At 40.3% G+C, this 19,404-nt stretch overlaps 1 protein-coding gene across 5 annotated transcripts in view; it reads left to right on the top strand.

Moving 5' to 3' along the window:
• The window catches only part of KNDC1 (kinase non-catalytic C-lobe domain containing 1), a 104,108-nt gene that overhangs the window by 54,554 nt on the left and 30,150 nt on the right, over positions 1–19,404 (top strand). For 4 of the 5 annotated variants that reach the window (XM_061635588.1, XM_061635590.1, XM_061635587.1 and 1 more), the window contains 10 exons: positions 4,455–4,569; positions 5,287–5,358; positions 5,443–5,504; positions 8,129–8,287; positions 8,521–8,598; positions 10,991–11,072; positions 11,241–11,403; positions 12,553–13,436; positions 15,933–16,077; positions 19,101–19,186. In XM_061635588.1, the coding sequence (XP_061491572.1) occupies positions 4,455–4,569; positions 5,287–5,358; positions 5,443–5,504; positions 8,129–8,287; positions 8,521–8,598; positions 10,991–11,072; positions 11,241–11,403; positions 12,553–13,436; positions 15,933–16,077; positions 19,101–19,186 (1,846 nt within the window). The remainder of the gene's footprint in view (positions 1–4,454; positions 4,570–5,286; positions 5,359–5,442; positions 5,505–8,128; positions 8,288–8,520; positions 8,599–10,990; positions 11,073–11,240; positions 11,404–12,552; positions 13,437–15,932; positions 16,078–19,100; positions 19,187–19,404) is intronic. The other variant, XM_061635589.1, reaches the window with a different exon arrangement.

Here is a 19,404-nt window from a genome sequence, read left to right as displayed (position 1 = left end):
ACTGCTGCCACAGTGCCTGGAGCTAAGCCGTGGTCTGGCTTAGTGTTATGTCTGAACTTGGGCTCATGTTTTTTCTCTCTCCAAACAAACCATAAGCTGTTAACCAAAGTTTTTTTCTTGGCTTACTGCTCATGCTTTGTTTGGGGGAAACAAGCCACTAGCTATGGTTTGGACTTAATGCTAAGGTAGATCATGAGTTAGATGTTTGTTTACTTGAAAGACCAAAGTGTAAACACTTGAATGTGCTAGGCCTATTTTAAAAAGATACTCCATTTTGAATTCTCTCATCTGTGTAGTTCATGCTTGACTGAATTTAAAACAAGTGAAATCTGCCCTATTTTTAAGGGACTCTGACAAGAGGCTTTATGAGCGTCTTAGAGGTATTTAAGGATTACCCCTCTTTTTCAAAGCTGGTTGTTTCTTTTTGTATTTCTGCCAGTGATACATTTTGTGATGGCCCTTGGTTGGTTGGTTTAAGAGGATATGTTCTCTTGCTTAGAATCACATTTTTGGTCCATCTAATGTAGCAGGTTTTTTTAATGTTAGGCATTTATTTATTTATTTATTTTATGAATATCTATATCTATCCCACCCTTCCTCCAAGAAGGAGCCCAAGGTGGCAAACAGCAGCACTAGAAACTACTCTAAAACATCTTAAAAACAAAATACTTTAAAATATATTAAAACAAAGTATCCTTTAAAACATATTTTTTTAAAAAAGGCTTTAAAACATCTAAAAACATAATTCCAACACAGATGCAGACTGGGATAAGGTCTCTACTTAAAAGGCTTGTTGAAAGAGGAAGGTCTTCAGTAGGTGTGGAAAAGGTAACGGAGATGGTGCCTGTCTAATATTTAAGGGGAGGGAATTTAGTGCCACAACACTAAAGGTCTGCTTCCTAGGTTGTGCTAAAGAGACCTTCTAATAAGATGGTATCTGCAGGAGGCCCTTACCTGCAGAGCACAGTGATTGACTGGATATATAAGGGGTAAGACGATCTTTCAGGTTTCCTGATCCCAAGCTGCTTAGGGCTTTGTACGCCAGAACCAGAAGCTTGAATTTGGCCCGGTAGATAACAGACAGCCAGTGCAATTCTTTCAGCAGCGGAGTAACATGTTGGCGATACCCTGTTCCAGTGAGTAGTCATACTGCTGCATTTTGTACAAGCTGCAGCTTCCAGACCAACTTCAAGGGTAGCCCTTGTAATTTCAGTAATCCAACCTGGAGATTACCAGTGCATGGACAATAATGGTCAGGCTATCCCAGCCCAGAAGCGACTGCAGCTGTCTTACCAGCCAAAACTGGTAAAAGACACTCCTAGCCATGGAGGTCACCTGGGCCTCTAGCAACAAAGATGGATCCAGGAGCACCCCAGGCTTATGAACCTGCTCTTTCACAGGGAGTACATCCCCATCCAAAGCCAATTATCCAAATTCGGGAACCACCAACCCTCAGCATCCCCATCTTGCTAGGATTCAGACTCAATTTATTGGCGTTCATCCAGCGCACCACCAAGTCCAGGCACTTGTCCAGGGCTTGTACGGCCTCTCCTGATTCAGATGTTACAGAGGAAGGGAGCAGGAGTATCATCAGCATACTGCTGACACATTACCTCAGAACTGCTGATGACCACTTCCAAGGGCTTCTTATAGATATTAAACAGCATTAGGGACAAGATGGTACCCTGCAGCACCCCACAACACAACTGCCAAGACAATCATCCAATGCTTTTCTCTGAAAACGCCCCTGGAGATAGGATCAAAACCACCGTAAAACAGTGTCTCCAATACCCATCTCACCAAGTTGGCTCAGAAGGATACCATGGTCAATGGTATCAAAAGCCGCTGAGAGATCAAGTAAGAATAACAGGGTCACATTCCCCCTGTCCTCCCGATAAAGGTCATTCATCAGGGCGACGCAGGCCAGTTCAGTTCCATAACCAGGCCTGAACCCAGATTGGAATGAGTCAAGACAATCTGTTTTATCCAAGAGTACCTGCAACTGCTGCGCCACAACCCTCTCAATCACCTTCCCTAAAAAGGGGGTATTTGCAACTGGGCAGTAGTTGTCACAAACCAATGGATCCAGGGCGGGCTTTTTATAGAGCGGTCGGATCACTGCCTCTTTCAAGGCATCTGGGACCACTCCCTCCCACAAAGATGTGTTGACCACACCCTGGATCCATTCAGTCATACCTCCTTGGCAAGCTTTAATAAGCCAAGAAGGGCTTTTAATGATTGTGTCAGGCAGAAGTCTTTGGGATAATTTGTTGTTATTAATAATAAACTGAAATGTCAGGGACTGAACCTGAAATCTTTGTGCATGTAAACTAGTGTGCTCTTTCATTGACCAAACTCCTCCTTCCCAATAATGTTATATATTCCTTTACCTTAAGGTTGGGGAACCTAAAAATGTGCCCCTCAAAGCCTCTCTATCTGGTCCTTGGATTTTCTGCATGCCACACCTCCTGTCACTGGCCCTGCTTTGCACCCTTCCTACCTAGCTGAAATGTGTTCTTGAGCTGTGATAATGCTTGTTGCTTGCCTTGATGGAGGGTAGAGAAGGGTGTGTAAGTGTGTGGAGAAAGTAGTTTACTGTGCTGTACATTGCTCCACCCACTTTTACCTCTGGCGCTGCCCAACACTGGCATGCCACTCTCAGAAGGTTACCAAGATGGGAATGCAGCCCTCCATGTGATATAGGTTCCCCATCCTGTTTTTTTCTGATATTTAAAATTTCATTGTGCTCTATACATGTCCAATTTCCAATAAACATTTATTGCTTATAACCATTGCAAATGTTCTAAATGTCTTGCATTTCAGATGTACTTGTGGAAAGAGCATCTGAACATTTGGACTTGCAGTAAAATTATGTTTGCTCTTTTCAGTAAAGGAACAAAGCAAATGTGCTTTAAAGAAAAGTGGCAAGAATTAGGTCCTTTTTAAAAAACAACAACCCTAAACTCCAGGGTTTGGTTTTGACTTTATTCCTTTATAACCATTATAGTTTATACAGCTTGCCTATAAAGATAAGTATGAATAATAATAGAGCAGAAGTGTTTGACACCTGCTTTATGATTACAAGAATACATAGAAGGTAGATAACTTTAACTGGTGGATCAGGAAAGATGTACATCTATACAGGGCTACAATATGGATTTGAAGCGACATGTAATTTATGTTCAGTAAACTTCTTGGTAACAACTACAAAAAATTGTGCGCACAAGCCATGTTTCATGAAATACTGCACTAAATGCAGCGAGCTCTTTAGAACCATGCCACAAAAACAGTCTTGCTGATCTCTATGATTTCATACTGGAGCATCAAACACTGCCTTTTGAGTAAATAAAGAATAAGATAAGGGTACGTTTTGGGAATTAAAGGCTTGGTCCAAAATATTCACCTTTCCATATTCATAGAATCATAGAATAGTAGAGTTGGAAGGGGCCTATAAGCCCATCGAGTCCAACCCCCTCCTCAATGCAGGAATCCAAATCAAAGCATTCCCGACAGATGGCTGTCCAGCTGCCTCTTGAATGCGTCCAGTGTCAGAGAGCCCACTACCTCTCTAGGTAATTGGTTCCATTGTCGTATTAGTTTTGCTTGTTCCACAGGAGAGCTCTAAATGGTGATGAAGCCTTTAAAGTAAGATATACAAATCACAGCTGCCAAGGTAGATCAGGTTTGTAGAGCAGGCAGGTTAGAGATGAAAGATATAGCTGAAGAGATTCTGACATGTTGCAAAGAATAGACTGCAATTTTATTAAGGGCAAAAATAGCCTATTCTCTACTTCTGTTTCAAAGCTTAATTTGAACTTAATCATATTTCAGAAGTTGAGACCCTTTGAAATGCAGTTACATATGGGGAGTTTAAATGATAAATTAGCTAACATAGCTAATAAATAGGAGCCCAAATCATTGTTTGAATAGTGATGGTGAGACACTTTCCCTGTTTTTCCTAGACTCTGTAATAATTGTACAGTTCCACAGAGGAAGAGCTTGGAAAAGTTACTTTTTTGAACTACAACTCCCATCAGCCCCAGCCAGCATGGCCACTGGATTGGGCTGATGGGAGTTGTAGTTCAAAAAAGTAACTTTTCCAAGCTCTGGAACCAGTAGCATACCAGTAGACTTCAGTAGTTAAATTGTGGACTTTCCCTAGATATTTCTATACATCTATTAGTTTCACTTTTGATTATGGGGAAAATATTGCTTTGTACACCATGATCATTTGAAAGCTTTGACTCTATAGCATACCACAGAACACTGTGTAAGTTTGGGGGAAACTGAAAAAAATACTAGTATTTCTGTGTTGAGATACCCCGACATATATGCAAGAACCTAACTATGGCTTGTGTATGTGTCTACACATGCACATAGATTAATATATGCCAGTGAATTTGGCTTCAGAAATGCTTTCTGTCTCTTAACTGTCCTTAACATTTTGTTTTCAGTGTGTCTTTCTGAAACATCTCTTAACACAGTATGGTAAACCATTGAAAGACTATGAGCTCTGGGCTTTATGCCATGAATGCTTGCTTACTATGGAAACATATATCAATTATCCAGGTAAGTCTTCTCTTACTTTCTTTTTAAATTAATATATTTCATTATCTTTACCTTAAGGGCATGCTCCATCTTTCTGCAAACATAGATGTCTGGGCCCTGGTGAGAAGAGGGTGGATTGGTATATAGGAGGGAGGTGCACACTGGTCTGGCATATAAATTATGGCCAGTGCTCTGTGGAATGTTGGGGGAGGAGCTGGGGATTATGAGGGGCCCCATGAGTCCTATGGTGATCCCCTTCCATGGAAGGCTGGATCATGCCCTTGGTTTGCTAGACTGTATTTAATTTTAACTCTGGATGTCTTAATACTACCATTCTGAATGTCATTTGCTACACATACAGGTGAGAAATCTGGGGGAGTTTGAGTTGCCAGAGTTGAACTGCCTTTTCCATGGTGCATGTTGATATTCCCTACAGACATTCTCAAGCAAATGTTTTAGCTGTCTGAGAAGTCATGTAATGGCATACCAGCAAATCAATACAGATTGGTTATAAACAAACTGTAAAGTCAGTAATTCATTGCATAACTTCTGTATTATGACTATCAAAGTATAATCAAGCCATTTCAAAAGTGCCTGTAACACAAAGCTACAAGTGGCTCATATGTGATCTATTTCAGAATCTAGTTGTTTGTTGGGTTGTCTAGTCACACATAAGTTTATGCCAGCAAGGTTTTAAGTTTCTCCCTAGTTCTAATATTTCTAATATCTGTTTTTCAGCATATTTGTGTTTAGACTCCGTCTTGATTAACAGTGATGGAAGTGTTCACTTTGTTCCCCCTAAAAGTGAAGGTAAGTGCTTGTTGCTTTTTGATTTGGCTTTATTTCGCTTTCCAAAATTAAAATAGATTATTGTATTTTTTTTTTATCTTTTAGGATTGTACGATGTGTTTTATTTGGCTCCTGAGACGGTGGAAGAGGGCTGTGTTACTGAAAAGGTACAAACATGGCCTCATTGCTTAAGGCCTCAGTAGAAGTACATGTTTAAAGAAAATAATTGTCACTTTTTTGGTTTACATCGATGCTTGTGGTACCACAATAGCTCCATCGTATACTGTATTTACATAGTATTTTTCCATTGCACCTTGGAGTAGGATCTTATGCTTTTAAAATATTAAGAAGAAGAAAAGTCCAACCAACTTACCTACAGTCTATATTTTAGTTATTGGAAAACTTGAATGAAACTAAAAAGCAATTTAAGGTTCTCTGTCTTCTTACGGTCGAAAGCAGAGTTGACATTATTTATACAACTACTAATCATGTGAATATTTTTTACATGATTAAAAAGTAATTTGCACCTGCAAGGGCCTTCCTATGTGGGACAGAACCATGGTGTATATCGGGAGGGGAAGGATTTTAATGCTTTGTCCCATTATGGTCCCAGTCTGGACTGGGAATTCCTGCTGCTTCCTTTTACTTAAAAAAAAAAATTAAAATATATTAATTTTAATAATAATATTGCATCTGTTTTTATCCTAAGCTTGTAGTTTAGGTGTGGGGAACCTCTAGCCTCCAGGCCAGTCATGGAACCCCAAAGGGTCCAGTTTGGCCCCCGAGGCCATTTTCCCCAAACCATGCCCAGCCGCTCACCTCATGCCACTGGTGAAAGTGGGCTTTTGAAGGTATGCCCCCACCCGCCCTTTGGCTATGGGCCAATCAGAGTGTGCCTTCAACCCACTCTGCACTTCTTCAGATTGCAGAATGCTGAGAGGGGCACTTAAAGGCAAACTCCTATCTACCTTTCAGACCAAAGAGGTCTGAAGTAGAAATGTGGAGCTGGGGGTGGTGGTGGAAGGCAAGCTCCCATCACCCTTCAGTTGATGAGCTGATCAGAGTGTGCCTTCAATCCCCCTCTGTACTTATTTGTGCAGTGAGGGGCCTTTGGAAGGTATGCTGCCATCCTGGGCAGATGAGAGCACGCCTTCACGTTCTCTTTGAAGTCCTGAAAATTGGGGTTTCAAAGAGAAGCGTCACCTGACATCAGTATTATGTCAGGTGACTGACAGGTGGGGCTGCCCTGCCCACCTGTCAATGTTGGGGAGATAAAGATCTGGCCCTCTGGCAAAAAAAAAAAAGTTCCCCACTCCTGTTCTAGTTCAAGCAGAGCAACCTTGACTCAAAAATTAGACTTCGTATCTTGGAGCTTGAAGTAAAGCTGAAACTGAATTTGTGAGTTGTGGCACGAACTGGAAATTTTTAAATGATAGTACAAAGTAAAGTCTTTGCATTTTAAAAATATTTCAAATTAACATCCTTGTTTGGATATTCTGGAGAAAGATCAAGTGGTAGAACAATATTACAGTATGTTCTGGTTATTTTTAGGGTAATTATGTTCTGACAACGTAAGGACCAAACTAGCCATAATATTGTCATGTTGGTTGGTATTACTTGGCTCATTTTTGTTGAACAAATAGCTGGTGCAGGGAGGAGCTGGATCGAGAACATGGCATGGAGGATGAGTGGTATTAAATCCTTTGACCCTGCCATGGAACCCAAAAAATGTCTGTCTGCAATGGGAGGAACTCTCTCATTGGTGCCAGTGGAAGCTTTCCTTCCTTTGCCAATCGCTGGCTCAGGGGTGTGTTACACCAAAGTGAGGCAAAAGGTTAATGTCCCTGCCCTGACATGCCAGCTATTTGTTTAGCCAAAAAGTCAGATTTGCAGCTACGAACTATGTTACAAAGCATGAAGCTGCAGTTTAAAGAGCATTGCGGCAAATGGGCTTGTTCTGTTCTGCTATGTTAATGATAGTTAATGGCATAAGTACTAAACTGTTTTCATGCTAGTCAAAGGCTGACCCTCGCAATAAATGTTTTGTGTGCAATATACTTGCATTTGTTGCACATAGACTTCTCATGTCAAGCTAACGCTTTTGGGTATAAGGGATATTATATTCCAAGTACAAAACTATGCATCTTGGAAAATGAGATATTGCACATTGACAGGGAGCATTCATTGGTGTGGGCACTATCATTGTGGGAGCATTACAGGAACCTGTTGATACAGATGAGGAGTGATGAGAAAGAAAACTTAACTTTTCTTTCTCCTCCCCCTAACATATCCTGCTGTGCTGTTTTACAAACCTTATCCTTTTAATTATTTTTTTTAAGCTTTAATTCATTTGGAGGCTTTTTCCTATCCTGTTATATTACTACTGCCCTGCACAACACAACTAGTCAGATTTAAAATGCCTCCATGACAGCAGCAGTGGACTTTCCCTCCAGGTTACTTGTTGTGTTACTATTGGAACTTACTTTTTAATGGCAGTACCTCAGCTGCGACTAATATGTGCTCATGGCACATTTTCAGTAGCCTTGAAGGAAGGCCCATAGTTGCACTATACTGTGTCCTGACCTCAGGAATGCCTGGGGTTGGCTCAGCTGCCTGTGCTGATCTTGGCAGGAGTGTCAGCACAGCTGTTTGTGGACTGTGTTTTTAGTGAGTACCCATCCTTCTGCCAGTGATGTGAAATTGGCTGCTTTATGTATTTAAGGCGAGGGTTCAGCCTGAGTGGGAGTTGTCTAGTGACTGACTTGCCTATTCACTATGCCATTTCCAACAGGTCTGTATTTACTGTATTGCTGCAATTTTGTGGAGAGCAGCAAAATACAATTTTCCACCTGATCACAAAGTAGTGTTGCCAAGGAAACTGAAGAATTTTCTTCTGGATATGGCTAGACAAAAGTCAGAAGACAGGCCTTCTCTGGCAGATGCAATTAAGGTGAATTAAATTAAGTAATTTCATTTTTTTTAAAAAGGAGTGTTATTTCTGAAAATTATTTTGGTGCGGAAGATGATGAGTGTATGTTTTAGTAATATTGAAATTTAGCAACTTCAGATTAATTTTGATAAAATAAAGGAATCTTTCTAAATGTAAAACAATTACAAAATTCTGATTTTTCAAAGTATCTTTTGACTGTCTGATACTAAGTAATTCAATATAATATTTTCTAGACATGTGATAGCCATCTTCTTGAACAAAGTATAAGCAGCAAGAAGGTTCTGGCATTTTTATCCAAATCTGCCTTTCAGGTATAAATATTTTCCTTAATGTGTTTATAATAAGTAAATAAGAATTCTGATGAAGTTTGTCCAAACTAGACCAGGGGAGCAGGAGACCTGACCTCCTTTCTGAGATATTGTACTGCCCTACAAATTGGTCAAAATGCAAACACAATTTGGTAACATGCCTCTGAGCATGTGGTGAGTGGTGGCAACACCTGCCATCTCCAAAGATAATTATATTTTTGTATGTATGTTGGTGTTCTTCTTACTTTGCTTCTTTCCTGTGTTACTAATGTTTCTACAGAGAATCTAAACTAGAAAATTTTATTTCCCTCATTATTCATCGTAGAAATCTGTCAAATTTATTTTTATTAATTTCAAAGCCTTTTTATTGGTCAGTGTCATATGATGGTGAAGACAGTCTTTTGTGTTTCAAATGGGAGGTTATGTTCTATTTCTATTTTGAGTGCATTAACAGTTGAATCTGAAACTGCAGTTTGATGTAAAACCAGATGGATTACAATATGTTGGTACTTAAGCAATGACATTGTGAACAGTATCATTGTTTTTCAGTGCTTCCTCCACCTTTTTATTCTACAGCAGGCACATGTAGCCTCCCACCCAAATTTAAACCAAAGCTGTCCCTGGCCACATCCACACCAGGCCTTTAGTTCACTTTGGACAGTCATGGCTTCTCTCAAAGAATCCTGGGAAGTGTAGTTAGTGAAGGTGCTGAGAGTTGCTAGGAGAGGCCCTGTTCCCCTCACAGACCTTCAATCAGAGTGGCTGACTGTTAAACCAGTCTGGCCACTGAAGCACTCTCAATGGGACAGGAGTCTCCTCTCAACACCCTTCACAAACTACACTTCCCAGGATTCTCTGAGGGAAGCCATGACTGTCTCACATGAAATCAAAGTCTGGTGTGGGTGTGGCCCCCTGATTAGGCAAGCCCAGCAGCTGTGAGGCTTTTAGAACACTGACAGTTGGTTCTTACTGAGCATGTCCTGCGTTATCATAGGCTGCTAGCCAAAACTTATTAAATTAATTAAAAATCAGCCAGGCATTTTTAAAACTTTTAAACTGCAGAAAATGAAGGTCAGAGTATGGGGCAAAGTCAGTATTAGGATTACAGGTACTCTGTGAACATGGCTGATTTTTAATGAATTTCAACAGATTATGAGATCTCAGAGAGAAAAAAGTCCAAAAGGGCTCTGGGGTTTTTCTCTCTCTTTTTAGACTTTGAACTCTTGATTCTCTCTGACTGTTTTATGTATTGCCATGAAAATTGAGAGTGGTGTTAAGCAAGCGTTTCTGAGTTCAGGACTATTGAGATTTGTAAAGTTTTGTTTTGAGATGAGCTTATGGAAAGCATCAGAATGGCTTGAGGAGGTATTTTCAATTTAACATTGCAGAATGTGAAAAATCCACTCTGGCTATAGTATACAGCCACTCTTGTGGCTGTATATTTTTGTCATATATTTAAAACAGTCCTGGATGGGAATAGTTTGTCTTCTGACCATGTGCTTGTACAGCATGAACACTGCCTTCCTTCAAAGACCTCTGTAATAGCCTTGTATTATACTGGGATCTGTACTGTGAATTCATTTTGGAAGCTGACAGTCTCAAACTGTCTGAGTCCAACTATCCAAGGTGTTCACTTTCTATTAATTAAAACTCAGAGCTTATAATGTCGTGCTTGGCTCAAATTAAGGGTATTTTTAAGAGCAGAAAGAGAGTTTGGTTCACCGGGCTAGTGGCACTCCTGATTAAATGACATGCTTTATTAAAATGGCAAGAATGTGGCGGAAAGAGGGGCTTGGAAAACCAGTACCTCTCCCTTTTCTGTTGCTATGGTAGCAGAATTGGAGCATGCTGGAATATGACCAAGAGATGCTTAGCCTTTTATATGATAAGTATCTTCAATGGTTTTAGGGTAGCCTTGGACATTTACAAGGGCCAGTTCACTCTAATGACCAAGAAAAGAAGTGTTCCAGTGACCTACAGTTGCTTATTCCTATAGCCTTATTCCCCCCTCCCCCACAGTGCATTTTCCAAAAGTAAATGCAACATTCCACATTTCCTTCAATTCTGATGCATTTGTTTTTTTGTGGTGGGGGGAGGGGGGTTCAAACCTGTTGATGTATTATTTCCAGGGAATCTGTGCGGAAAATGTATAATTATTAAGGAGTAGCTTCAACAATTTTTCACAATACAATGAAACAATTATGACTGGTCTAGAAGCAGAAATGTCATTGGGCTCAAGGACTTCACTCTGTTTTTTTATTCTTTTCACTCCTTTGGAATTGGAAGTATTAAGTTTGTTGAGCCAGGAAAGAGCAGAAGAAAGTTTGAGCAAATAAATGCTTGTCTTTATCACTGTATGGTTTAATTCAATTGTTTTTTACTCTTTGGTTGTTAGGCTTTCAAAGAATTGGAGTCTTTTAATAATAGCTTGCCTTTTAATTTACAAAGTGAGAAAAATTCAATGGATGAAAACTTAGGTGAGTATTCCTGTAGACAGACTTCTATTCTTGCATTTTTATTTTGTGAGGGTTAGGTAATGTGTCTAGTCATGCTGGAAGTATCTTTCTTATGTGAACAATTGTACATCCTGCTTTTATGCTAAATGCATACTTTTGTCTTTGTGTTTGCTTTCTTTGCATGTTCAGGATTTTTACCTATGAGCAATGAAAGCAAGCTGATAGCAGTGAAAGGACCAGTCCCCTACCAGCCTTCTTTAAACAGAGAAAGCACCATGTTGCCAAGTGCTTTCACTTCTTCAGCAACCCACTTTAAGCCTATTATTCTTCATCAAAATACAGATGTTAAAAAGTAAGTGTGCCGTAATGTTAAGACAATAATATGCTGCATTTGAAGTGATGAAAATTAAGCTTTTAATACTTTTTCAAAAGTTCCTTCTTTTTTGGTTGAGGTGAAGCCATTTTGGTTACACCCCAAAGACTTTGTCTTTCTTGGTTCAGTGTTGTGAGCATTATTCTCCAGCAAGGTGCCATGTAAATTTCTTGATTTTTCTAGTATACTAAGAACATAAGAATTGCTAGATCGGACCAAGAGTCCATATAATCCTGAAGTTTGTCATCTCTCTTCACCCACTGAGGCAAGTCAGATGTCCATCCTTAGCATTTGGAATAGCTATGGTACCTCCATATGGAATCTCCATTTAGCTATTGTGTGTGTTTGGGCTTATATCAAATGTGCAAAAGAATTTCATGTCATATGTTATAACAGGTCCAGTATAAAATGAAAATCTCCTTTCGTTGCTTTGGCTGCTTCTAACACTTCAGACTCAAACTCCAATTTTTATTTTGCTTAATGTGTGAGGAATAATGTACCTTGTAGATATCAGCTGAAAACAATTTTCTCTTACATCCATATTCCAAGAGATACAGCATCCCATCTGAATTGTCATGCCTAATTGCTATTGATGCACCTATTAAGAATCACCCAGACTAGTATCCATCATCACATCTTTGGTAATTAATTGTAAGATAATTAATTGTAAGTTTATTTATTTCGTGGAAAAATCTTCTATCTGTTCTAACCCTCTTGCCAATAAACTTAATTGGATTAATTTAAATTGTTATATTGTGAAAAAAACGTTTTTTCCATGCAATTCATAATTTTATAAACCTCTATTATGTCTTTTCTTAGTAATCTATAGGGCAAAGACCAGAGAAGCTTCAGCAGGAACTAGGGAGTGGGTTCAGAGTAAATATGTTCAGAGTTGTAGCTGAAACACAGAAATTAACTGTAAAGGAGACTTTCTGGTGGAATGTTAGCTAGGAATAGTATCTGTGGTGCAGCAGCCATTAACAGGTGGATGGATCAATATGAAGAGTCGCATTAAGAATATAAGAGCTGCTGGATCAGGCCAATGGGTATCTAGTCCAGTATCCTGTTTTCACAGTGGCCAACCATTGCTGCAACTGTTTTGCAAAAAATATCTTGCTTATTTTTCAGGGTTACTGCTGCATCTACAATGGTGCAATGGGAAACAAATAAGGAGAGAGTAGTACCTGTGGACAACAAAAATTCAATATGTTTAAATATTGATGCTGAAAACCAGATGGATGAGAACACTGATTTGCCCACAGTCAGTATTACAACTGGTATTCTGGAGCAGGATAAACAAGGATTGAAAACATCACTTCAGTCTGGTTCGCAAGAGCAAAATCCAAGCAGCACTAGCTCATGCATGGTTCAGTTACCCTTATTTTCTGAATCTTCATGTCTTTCTCAAGAGAAGTGTCCTTCTTCAAGCATTTCTAATTGTTCTGTGTCATCTAGTTTGGCTTTTATAAATAACTTCCTTTTGAAGCAGGACCCAGTGACAAGAGTGTTAACTCTTGTACCAGTCCAGATGGCTGTATCTGAGCAAATACCAAATAAACCTCTTCATTCAAAAACAGTTTACAGTTGTTGTCCTAGTTTACATGTCCTCCTTTCAGATTCTGTAGTGAGCTATGATGCTGACAAAGCCCTACAAAATAATTCACCCATGAACAATCTGAAGAATGTACAAAATGAGTGTTGGGAAATGAAAGTCAAGATTAATAGTTTACCCCCAGCTACGATTAATAAAGAGACTCAAACAAAGTGTCCTGAAAATAATCCATTCCTTACATTTTGTGAGAAATCCGATACAGATGCAGAGAGCAATGTCTCTTTATCAGATTGCACGTCACATGCCTCTATGGACCAAAACCCTGCTTGTTCACTCAACCTAGAAACTTCTCACCAGAATAATGGGATAAAGGAAGTTTTGAAGAAAGTGGTGCATCTTATCGAAGGAGAGTTTACATTTGGCAGTCCCCTAGATAATACAGCTGAAGCTCTGGCTATAGGTAAGCATTTAATATTTTGTATCAGATTTCTTTTGCAATATTGAATTTCCTCTGTTTGCTAAAATTTTGGTTTTTGTCTTATTTGAATTTATTGATGTTTTGTAAGCTGCATTCTCTCCCAACCTCCATCCCCCAATATTTTGTATTTTGAAAATAAGTGCGGACCTGTTGTAAGCTGCTTTGGGCATGACTCACTTTGGAAAGGCAGCATGTAAATAAACTCAGTCAGTCAGTTATGAATACAAAAAAATGGAGACCATACACCCACAGTCAATGATTTCTGTGGGTCAGTGGTTGTTTTTATCTATAGCTGACAGGTCCAGATTCCAAGAGTTCTCCTGTGTGGTAAAAGGTTTTTGTATGGACCAAAACGTTCCATCAGCTGTGGTTCTCACTTCTCTCCATCTGCATAAAAGGGAAAGCCCATACTAAATTAAAACATCTGTTCAGGCATCTCATTATTTATTTATTTACATTTGCATCCTCCATTCTTCAAGGAACATGGGATGAGTTTATCCTCACAACAACATTGCGAGGTAGGTTAGCCTGAGACATGGCAACTGGTCCAGGGTCACTCTTTGAGCTCCACAGCTGAGATGGGTGTTTGAACTCATCTCCCCATTAAGATACTTTAACAAAATGTTACAGGCATGCAAGTGAGAATAGGCCACTCATCACCAGTAATGTCATGGGCTGTAGCCGATAGGTGCTTCTCATAACTTGTGCAGCCACACAGCCATTCACATGTGATACTTCAGACTGCAGTGGGAATACTAGTTTGGGCAAACCATATTTTCACAGTGACAAATTGTTTACTTTAGGATAAATAAACTTTAAGATAATTTATAAAGTTAAATCACTTAATTGAACAATGATATCTGATTGAGTGATGATATCTGTGCAAGGACTTGTATGCTTATTAAACTAATAACTGGAAGGTCTTCAAATTCCTCTGGTAACTGGCCTTCCAGATGACAATCAGTTACAGCTGCCACAGTCTTTGATTATTGGCCATGTTGTCTGAGACTTATGGGAGAAGTAATCCAACAACATCTGGAGGACCACACATTCGCCACCCCATCCTTCCATGTGCATGCTGAGGATGGGCAAGCCATAATTACGCTATCTGCATCATACTGTCAGCTCTACACTGCATCAGCAGTGTCAGGGGGGGCTGGAAATTCCTGGGTCTTTGGCAGGGAAGGAAAGTCCTTAGCCAGCAGTCAGGTTGTAAATCTGCCAGGCCTATCCGAAGCGTACTTGCCGAGTCAGAAGTCCAGAAGCGAGGTCGGTGGAGGTCCGGGATCAATTGCCAAGAAGGTCAGTCAAAGAGATGCTGCAGGGAAACTAGGTCTACACAAAGCCACGCCTGACGTTGCAGTCAGCAACAAGCTGCAGCCAAGGTGTGCCTGATAAAGAGCAGGATGGACAGCAGGTGTGAGCCCTCAGCGTTTGGGCCTTAAGGAGACAGGCCTGCCTCTCTTCTGCCTGACCTTCTGCTGTCTACGTTCTGCAGGTGAGGGGGGAGTATCCTGTTCACTGTCTGTGTCTGGCTGCAGGGCCTCTGCTGTCCCTGGGGTGCTCTGCAGCTGAGGGGCAGAAGGAGCTGGATTCTCAGGAGGCTCCTCTGTGTCTCCTGCTGCTCCTGGGTCTGCTGCTGTTACTCCTGAGTCGTCCTCATCTGAGGAGTCCTCTGACGGGGCCATGACACATACTTTGTCAGGAATTGTAGTGTGGGAATGGGGATGTGTTCTGATAGGAATGAAGCTGGCTCAGAGCCTCCCACTTAGCCCTATACTTTGAGTGTTCAGGGACTTCTTTCCATATCTTATTTTAAATCAAAATGCAAGTGTTTCAGATTCAGAGGAGCAATAACTTATTATTTAATTGATTTCTTACCTGCCCTTCACCATGAGATCCCAGGGTTAGGGATGGGGGAGAAATTTGATTCAGTTTGCATTTAAACCCGAATGTATCCAATTTGCTTTGTGAAACAATTTGAGAAAAACACAGCCATCCTTCAAATTTGCACTTACCCAAACTTTGCAGCGCAGCTTTCCAACCAAACGATGTTTACACAAATGCATATATTAGAGGGAAATGTGAATTAAAATGAATATAATAGTGAGAATAACACAAAATACATTACATTAAGAGAAATTGCTTGCAAAAATATGTACATTAGTCAGATGTGCATCAAAAAATGTGTTTAGTAGGATAAATTTGCACAAATACTGAAGAGTTTTCATTCGTTGTTTTTTTTAATTGCTGCAAAAACCTGGAGAACTGAATTTAAGTTTGGCGAAAAAGAAACCAAGAGAACAAAAATGGACAAATTCTTCCATTCCTACCCAGGGTAGATTACAGCAATTAAAGAATATATTAAAAACAGTTAAAACTTGCCTACAAAGACTTGCAAAACATACTGATAATCTACAAGTGATAGGTGTTTCCATCACCCTCAGATGTCATTCACATTTTTATTTCTTGAACCAGGTAAATATATTTACAGTTTAAAGGATCTCAGATACAACACTTTCTGTAGTGCAATCTCTGAAAAATTTTGTGACTTTTATTGGAAAGAAAAATTACTAGCAAACCTCTATGATGCAGCAAATGGTAAAACTGCTATGACTGTAAGGTAAGTGATTCTACTGCTATAGTTATTGAATTTCCATTTAATATTCCTGCTGATACCAAACAATAGTGAAACCTGTTTGATATCAGCTATAACTAGAAGGGAACCTATTTTCAGCCCCTAACAACAACAGAGGGAATTCAAGTTGGAATATCCAATTCCAACCAACAGGTCTTTTCAGCCAAAATAACAAAATTGGGAAGACAATATAGACAGGCTCTTTCAATGGGGGCAGCCTGAGATCAAGGTCTCACGCAATGGAGAGATAGTGAAATCACACACTATGTGCCATGTGAATGCATATCATTCACACGGAGACAAGATTTGGCTTATTGAAGGCATTTGTTTTCCCTATCAAAGATCAGGAGAACAACTCATTGGGGTACACACAGAAGGTATGTTGAAAAGACAAAGGGCTAGCACATAACGCTTTACCATTCACCACCCGAGAACTTTCGCACTAGGACCAAAGTCCCTTTGTGCTAAATAGCTGGATGGCTGACAGGCACCCCTTGGCTGGACCATTGGAGGTTCTCAAGCCTGTGAAGCATTCCCCACATACACACAATGTGTGTGTTGTTAACTTGTTTCAGCAATGTATGTTCACCACTGCTCTTTCAAACTCATTCATACACACATGCATACACTCTAAATCTCAGGGGGACCAGAAATCCTTCAAATCAAAAAGCTTTTCAGATCAGGAACAAGGTTGTAATCTGCTTGAATAATGTAGGGATATCTTTTACCATGTCCCGTCTCTCTTTCCACCCCGGGGAGCTGCCATGACTTCTCAAAATGAGATTTTAAATGGATCTCTTACCATGGTTTGTGTGCTTTAGGGGATGGTGGCTCTTCCGGTGCTGTGACCATGGTCCAGGCTATGTGAAAACATCCCACTTCTGTTACCAAATTCTGTGGAGGAATTCACTCTGAGGCAATTTGAACTGGAGCAGATTGCAAGTTTATTCAAAGCATACAGTGCTGGAGAGCCAAGCAGAAAACTGCAACTGCTTTCCTAGAAAATGGCACAGCCCTTTATACTTTATACTCTTCAAGGAACAAAAACCTCAGGCAATAAAACTCACATTTGGAGCATGCATAAACACAGGAAATTCTTCTAGTTCAAAGTATCCTGGTTATCTATAAATTGCTAGGACATTTGCTAGGGAGTAGCTAGGACAGCAAGCAAGCAATTTTTAGCATAGCAAGGAGTACTTGCTAACTAGGGTGTAACACTTTCAAGCTGGATATACTGTCGTAAATAAGACACTTCAAGGGCATACAAGAAACTACAAAACATGCTTGCTTAGCCAACCATTCTATCAGTTGCTTTCCCACACACTGCAGTTTCTACATTCTCCAGACATTCACAGGCAGAACCAATTCTTTCAGATACCCAGAATCCTCGACATCTTTGTTATTTACTTCCACAGTGGCTAAAGACTGTCATTAGCATACTACTGTGCTGATAGGATTTTGTGTTTTTATCACAACTGTTAGATGTGATTAAGTGCTAAAATCTGATTCCCATGTCCCTGTTAGCAGTCCATTGAGTTCCAAAAACCTCCAATATACATAATGGAATGTGAACGTGTGAAAAGTGTGTGTGTGTCTAGATATCTCTGTGTGAGTGCCCTGATCCTATTGCTAAGCAATTGAAGAGGTGCTTCTCCAGCCTAATAGAACTGCCTTTGTGCCTTTCGTTTGAACCAAGGAACCCCAGGATAAGGAACTAGGAGCAGCACTGTGAGTGTAATCTTTAATCCCCAAGGTTAGGAAGGTTTACTGACTTTGGCAGGCTTGGTAGGAATGACAGATAGTAGGCTTAATGGAGATGTGGGGGAAGAAATAGAGCAGGGGTGGCTAACCTGTTGTCCACCAACATCTGGAAGGCTACAGTACCCATCATTCCTGACCGTTGGCCATGTTGGCTGGGGCTGACTGGAGCGGGAGTCCATCAACATCTGGAGGGCAACAGGTTAGACACCCCTGTAGCAGTGGAACAGTGTAAGAAGATAAAAAGGCAGCAACAGTGTATATGGCTGGAAAGGCTGGTGCAGGAAGAAATGGGCAACAGCTGCAATGATTGGTATGTCTTATCCATAGGAACATTTTGGAACTGAACTTTGACTACACCCCTCCTGCTAAATATGTATACAGCGTTCAGTGCAGTGATGGAACCTGTGATGGACAACCTCCATACGTTGTTGGATTCCAACTCCCATAATCCCTGATAGTTGGCCTTGCTGGCTGGGCTGGAGGGAGTTGGGGTTCAAAAACGTCTGATGGGTCACAGATTCCTCATTCCTGGATTATTGTAAGATGCCATACAACTTGTGAGCTGCTTTGCACCAGCTTTCGCCATATATTGACAGTTTAAAATGCCCCTGTAAGAGCCATTGACTTCATCTTTCACTTAGGTGGCTGACACCGATTGCTTTGTTTGGAGCAATCATGGGGGTAAACAACTGCAGCGTGGCCAGCTTATTGCCACCTCCACGCATGCGCTCGCTCTCGTACACATACACACACAAAAAATCAAGAGGATGGGGAGACCAGGAGGAAGATAAATATTGGAAAACCTGTATGAATTAAAAAGACACAATTTCCCCTGTGTAAACAGACTTAGTGTCTAGGTGCCTGGGGAGTGTCAGGTGTCTGAGTAAGCCATACACTCTTAAGGCCTTATCCTTCACCGGTTGATGATGATGATGTTTCAGGTGGGCATTTGTTAACCATTGTATGAGAGTTGTTGCACTGGAGAGAGTCTTTTTGAATGCATCTCTAAAAACTCGGAAGCTTGCCACTTGATTCATGCACACACATTGCAGGTGCTCCCTACCCTGTGTCTCCTTTCATTTTCTTGACTTTTCTGTTTAGTGTTTCATAAAAAGGAATGCTGAACAAAAATATTAATTTAAAAAGTTGCAGGTGCTTTGATTTTCATACCTGAGCTTTTACTTCTAATAAATGTTATATATATATATATATATATATGTATATGTCCTCCTTCTCTGTATTTATAGCACGAATGAAACAGAATATTGCAGCAAAACATTCCAGGGCCAAAATAAGCCTGACAGTCTTGGGAATGCCAGTGAGGAAACAAATGGTAAGAAAAGACCAATGCCCACAACCAGACCAGAAGACATTAGCCTGAAGTTTTTTATTCAGTTGCCGTGGGGGGTGGGAGTAGCCATGTTGGTTCATTGCAGCAAAAACAACAAATAGTCTTGTGGTCCCTTAAAGATTAACAAATTTATTATGGCATAAGGTTTTTTTTATTCTAATCCTCTTCATCAGATGCATGGCTATCCTGAGTTGCAGGTT

This window comes from Rhineura floridana, chromosome 7, assembly GCF_030035675.1.
Source record: "Rhineura floridana isolate rRhiFlo1 chromosome 7, rRhiFlo1.hap2, whole genome shotgun sequence".
NCBI lineage: Eukaryota > Metazoa > Chordata > Lepidosauria > Squamata > Rhineuridae > Rhineura > Rhineura floridana.
The sequence above is the reverse complement of the archived record's forward strand: the minus strand, read 5'-3'. Positions and strand labels throughout refer to the sequence as shown.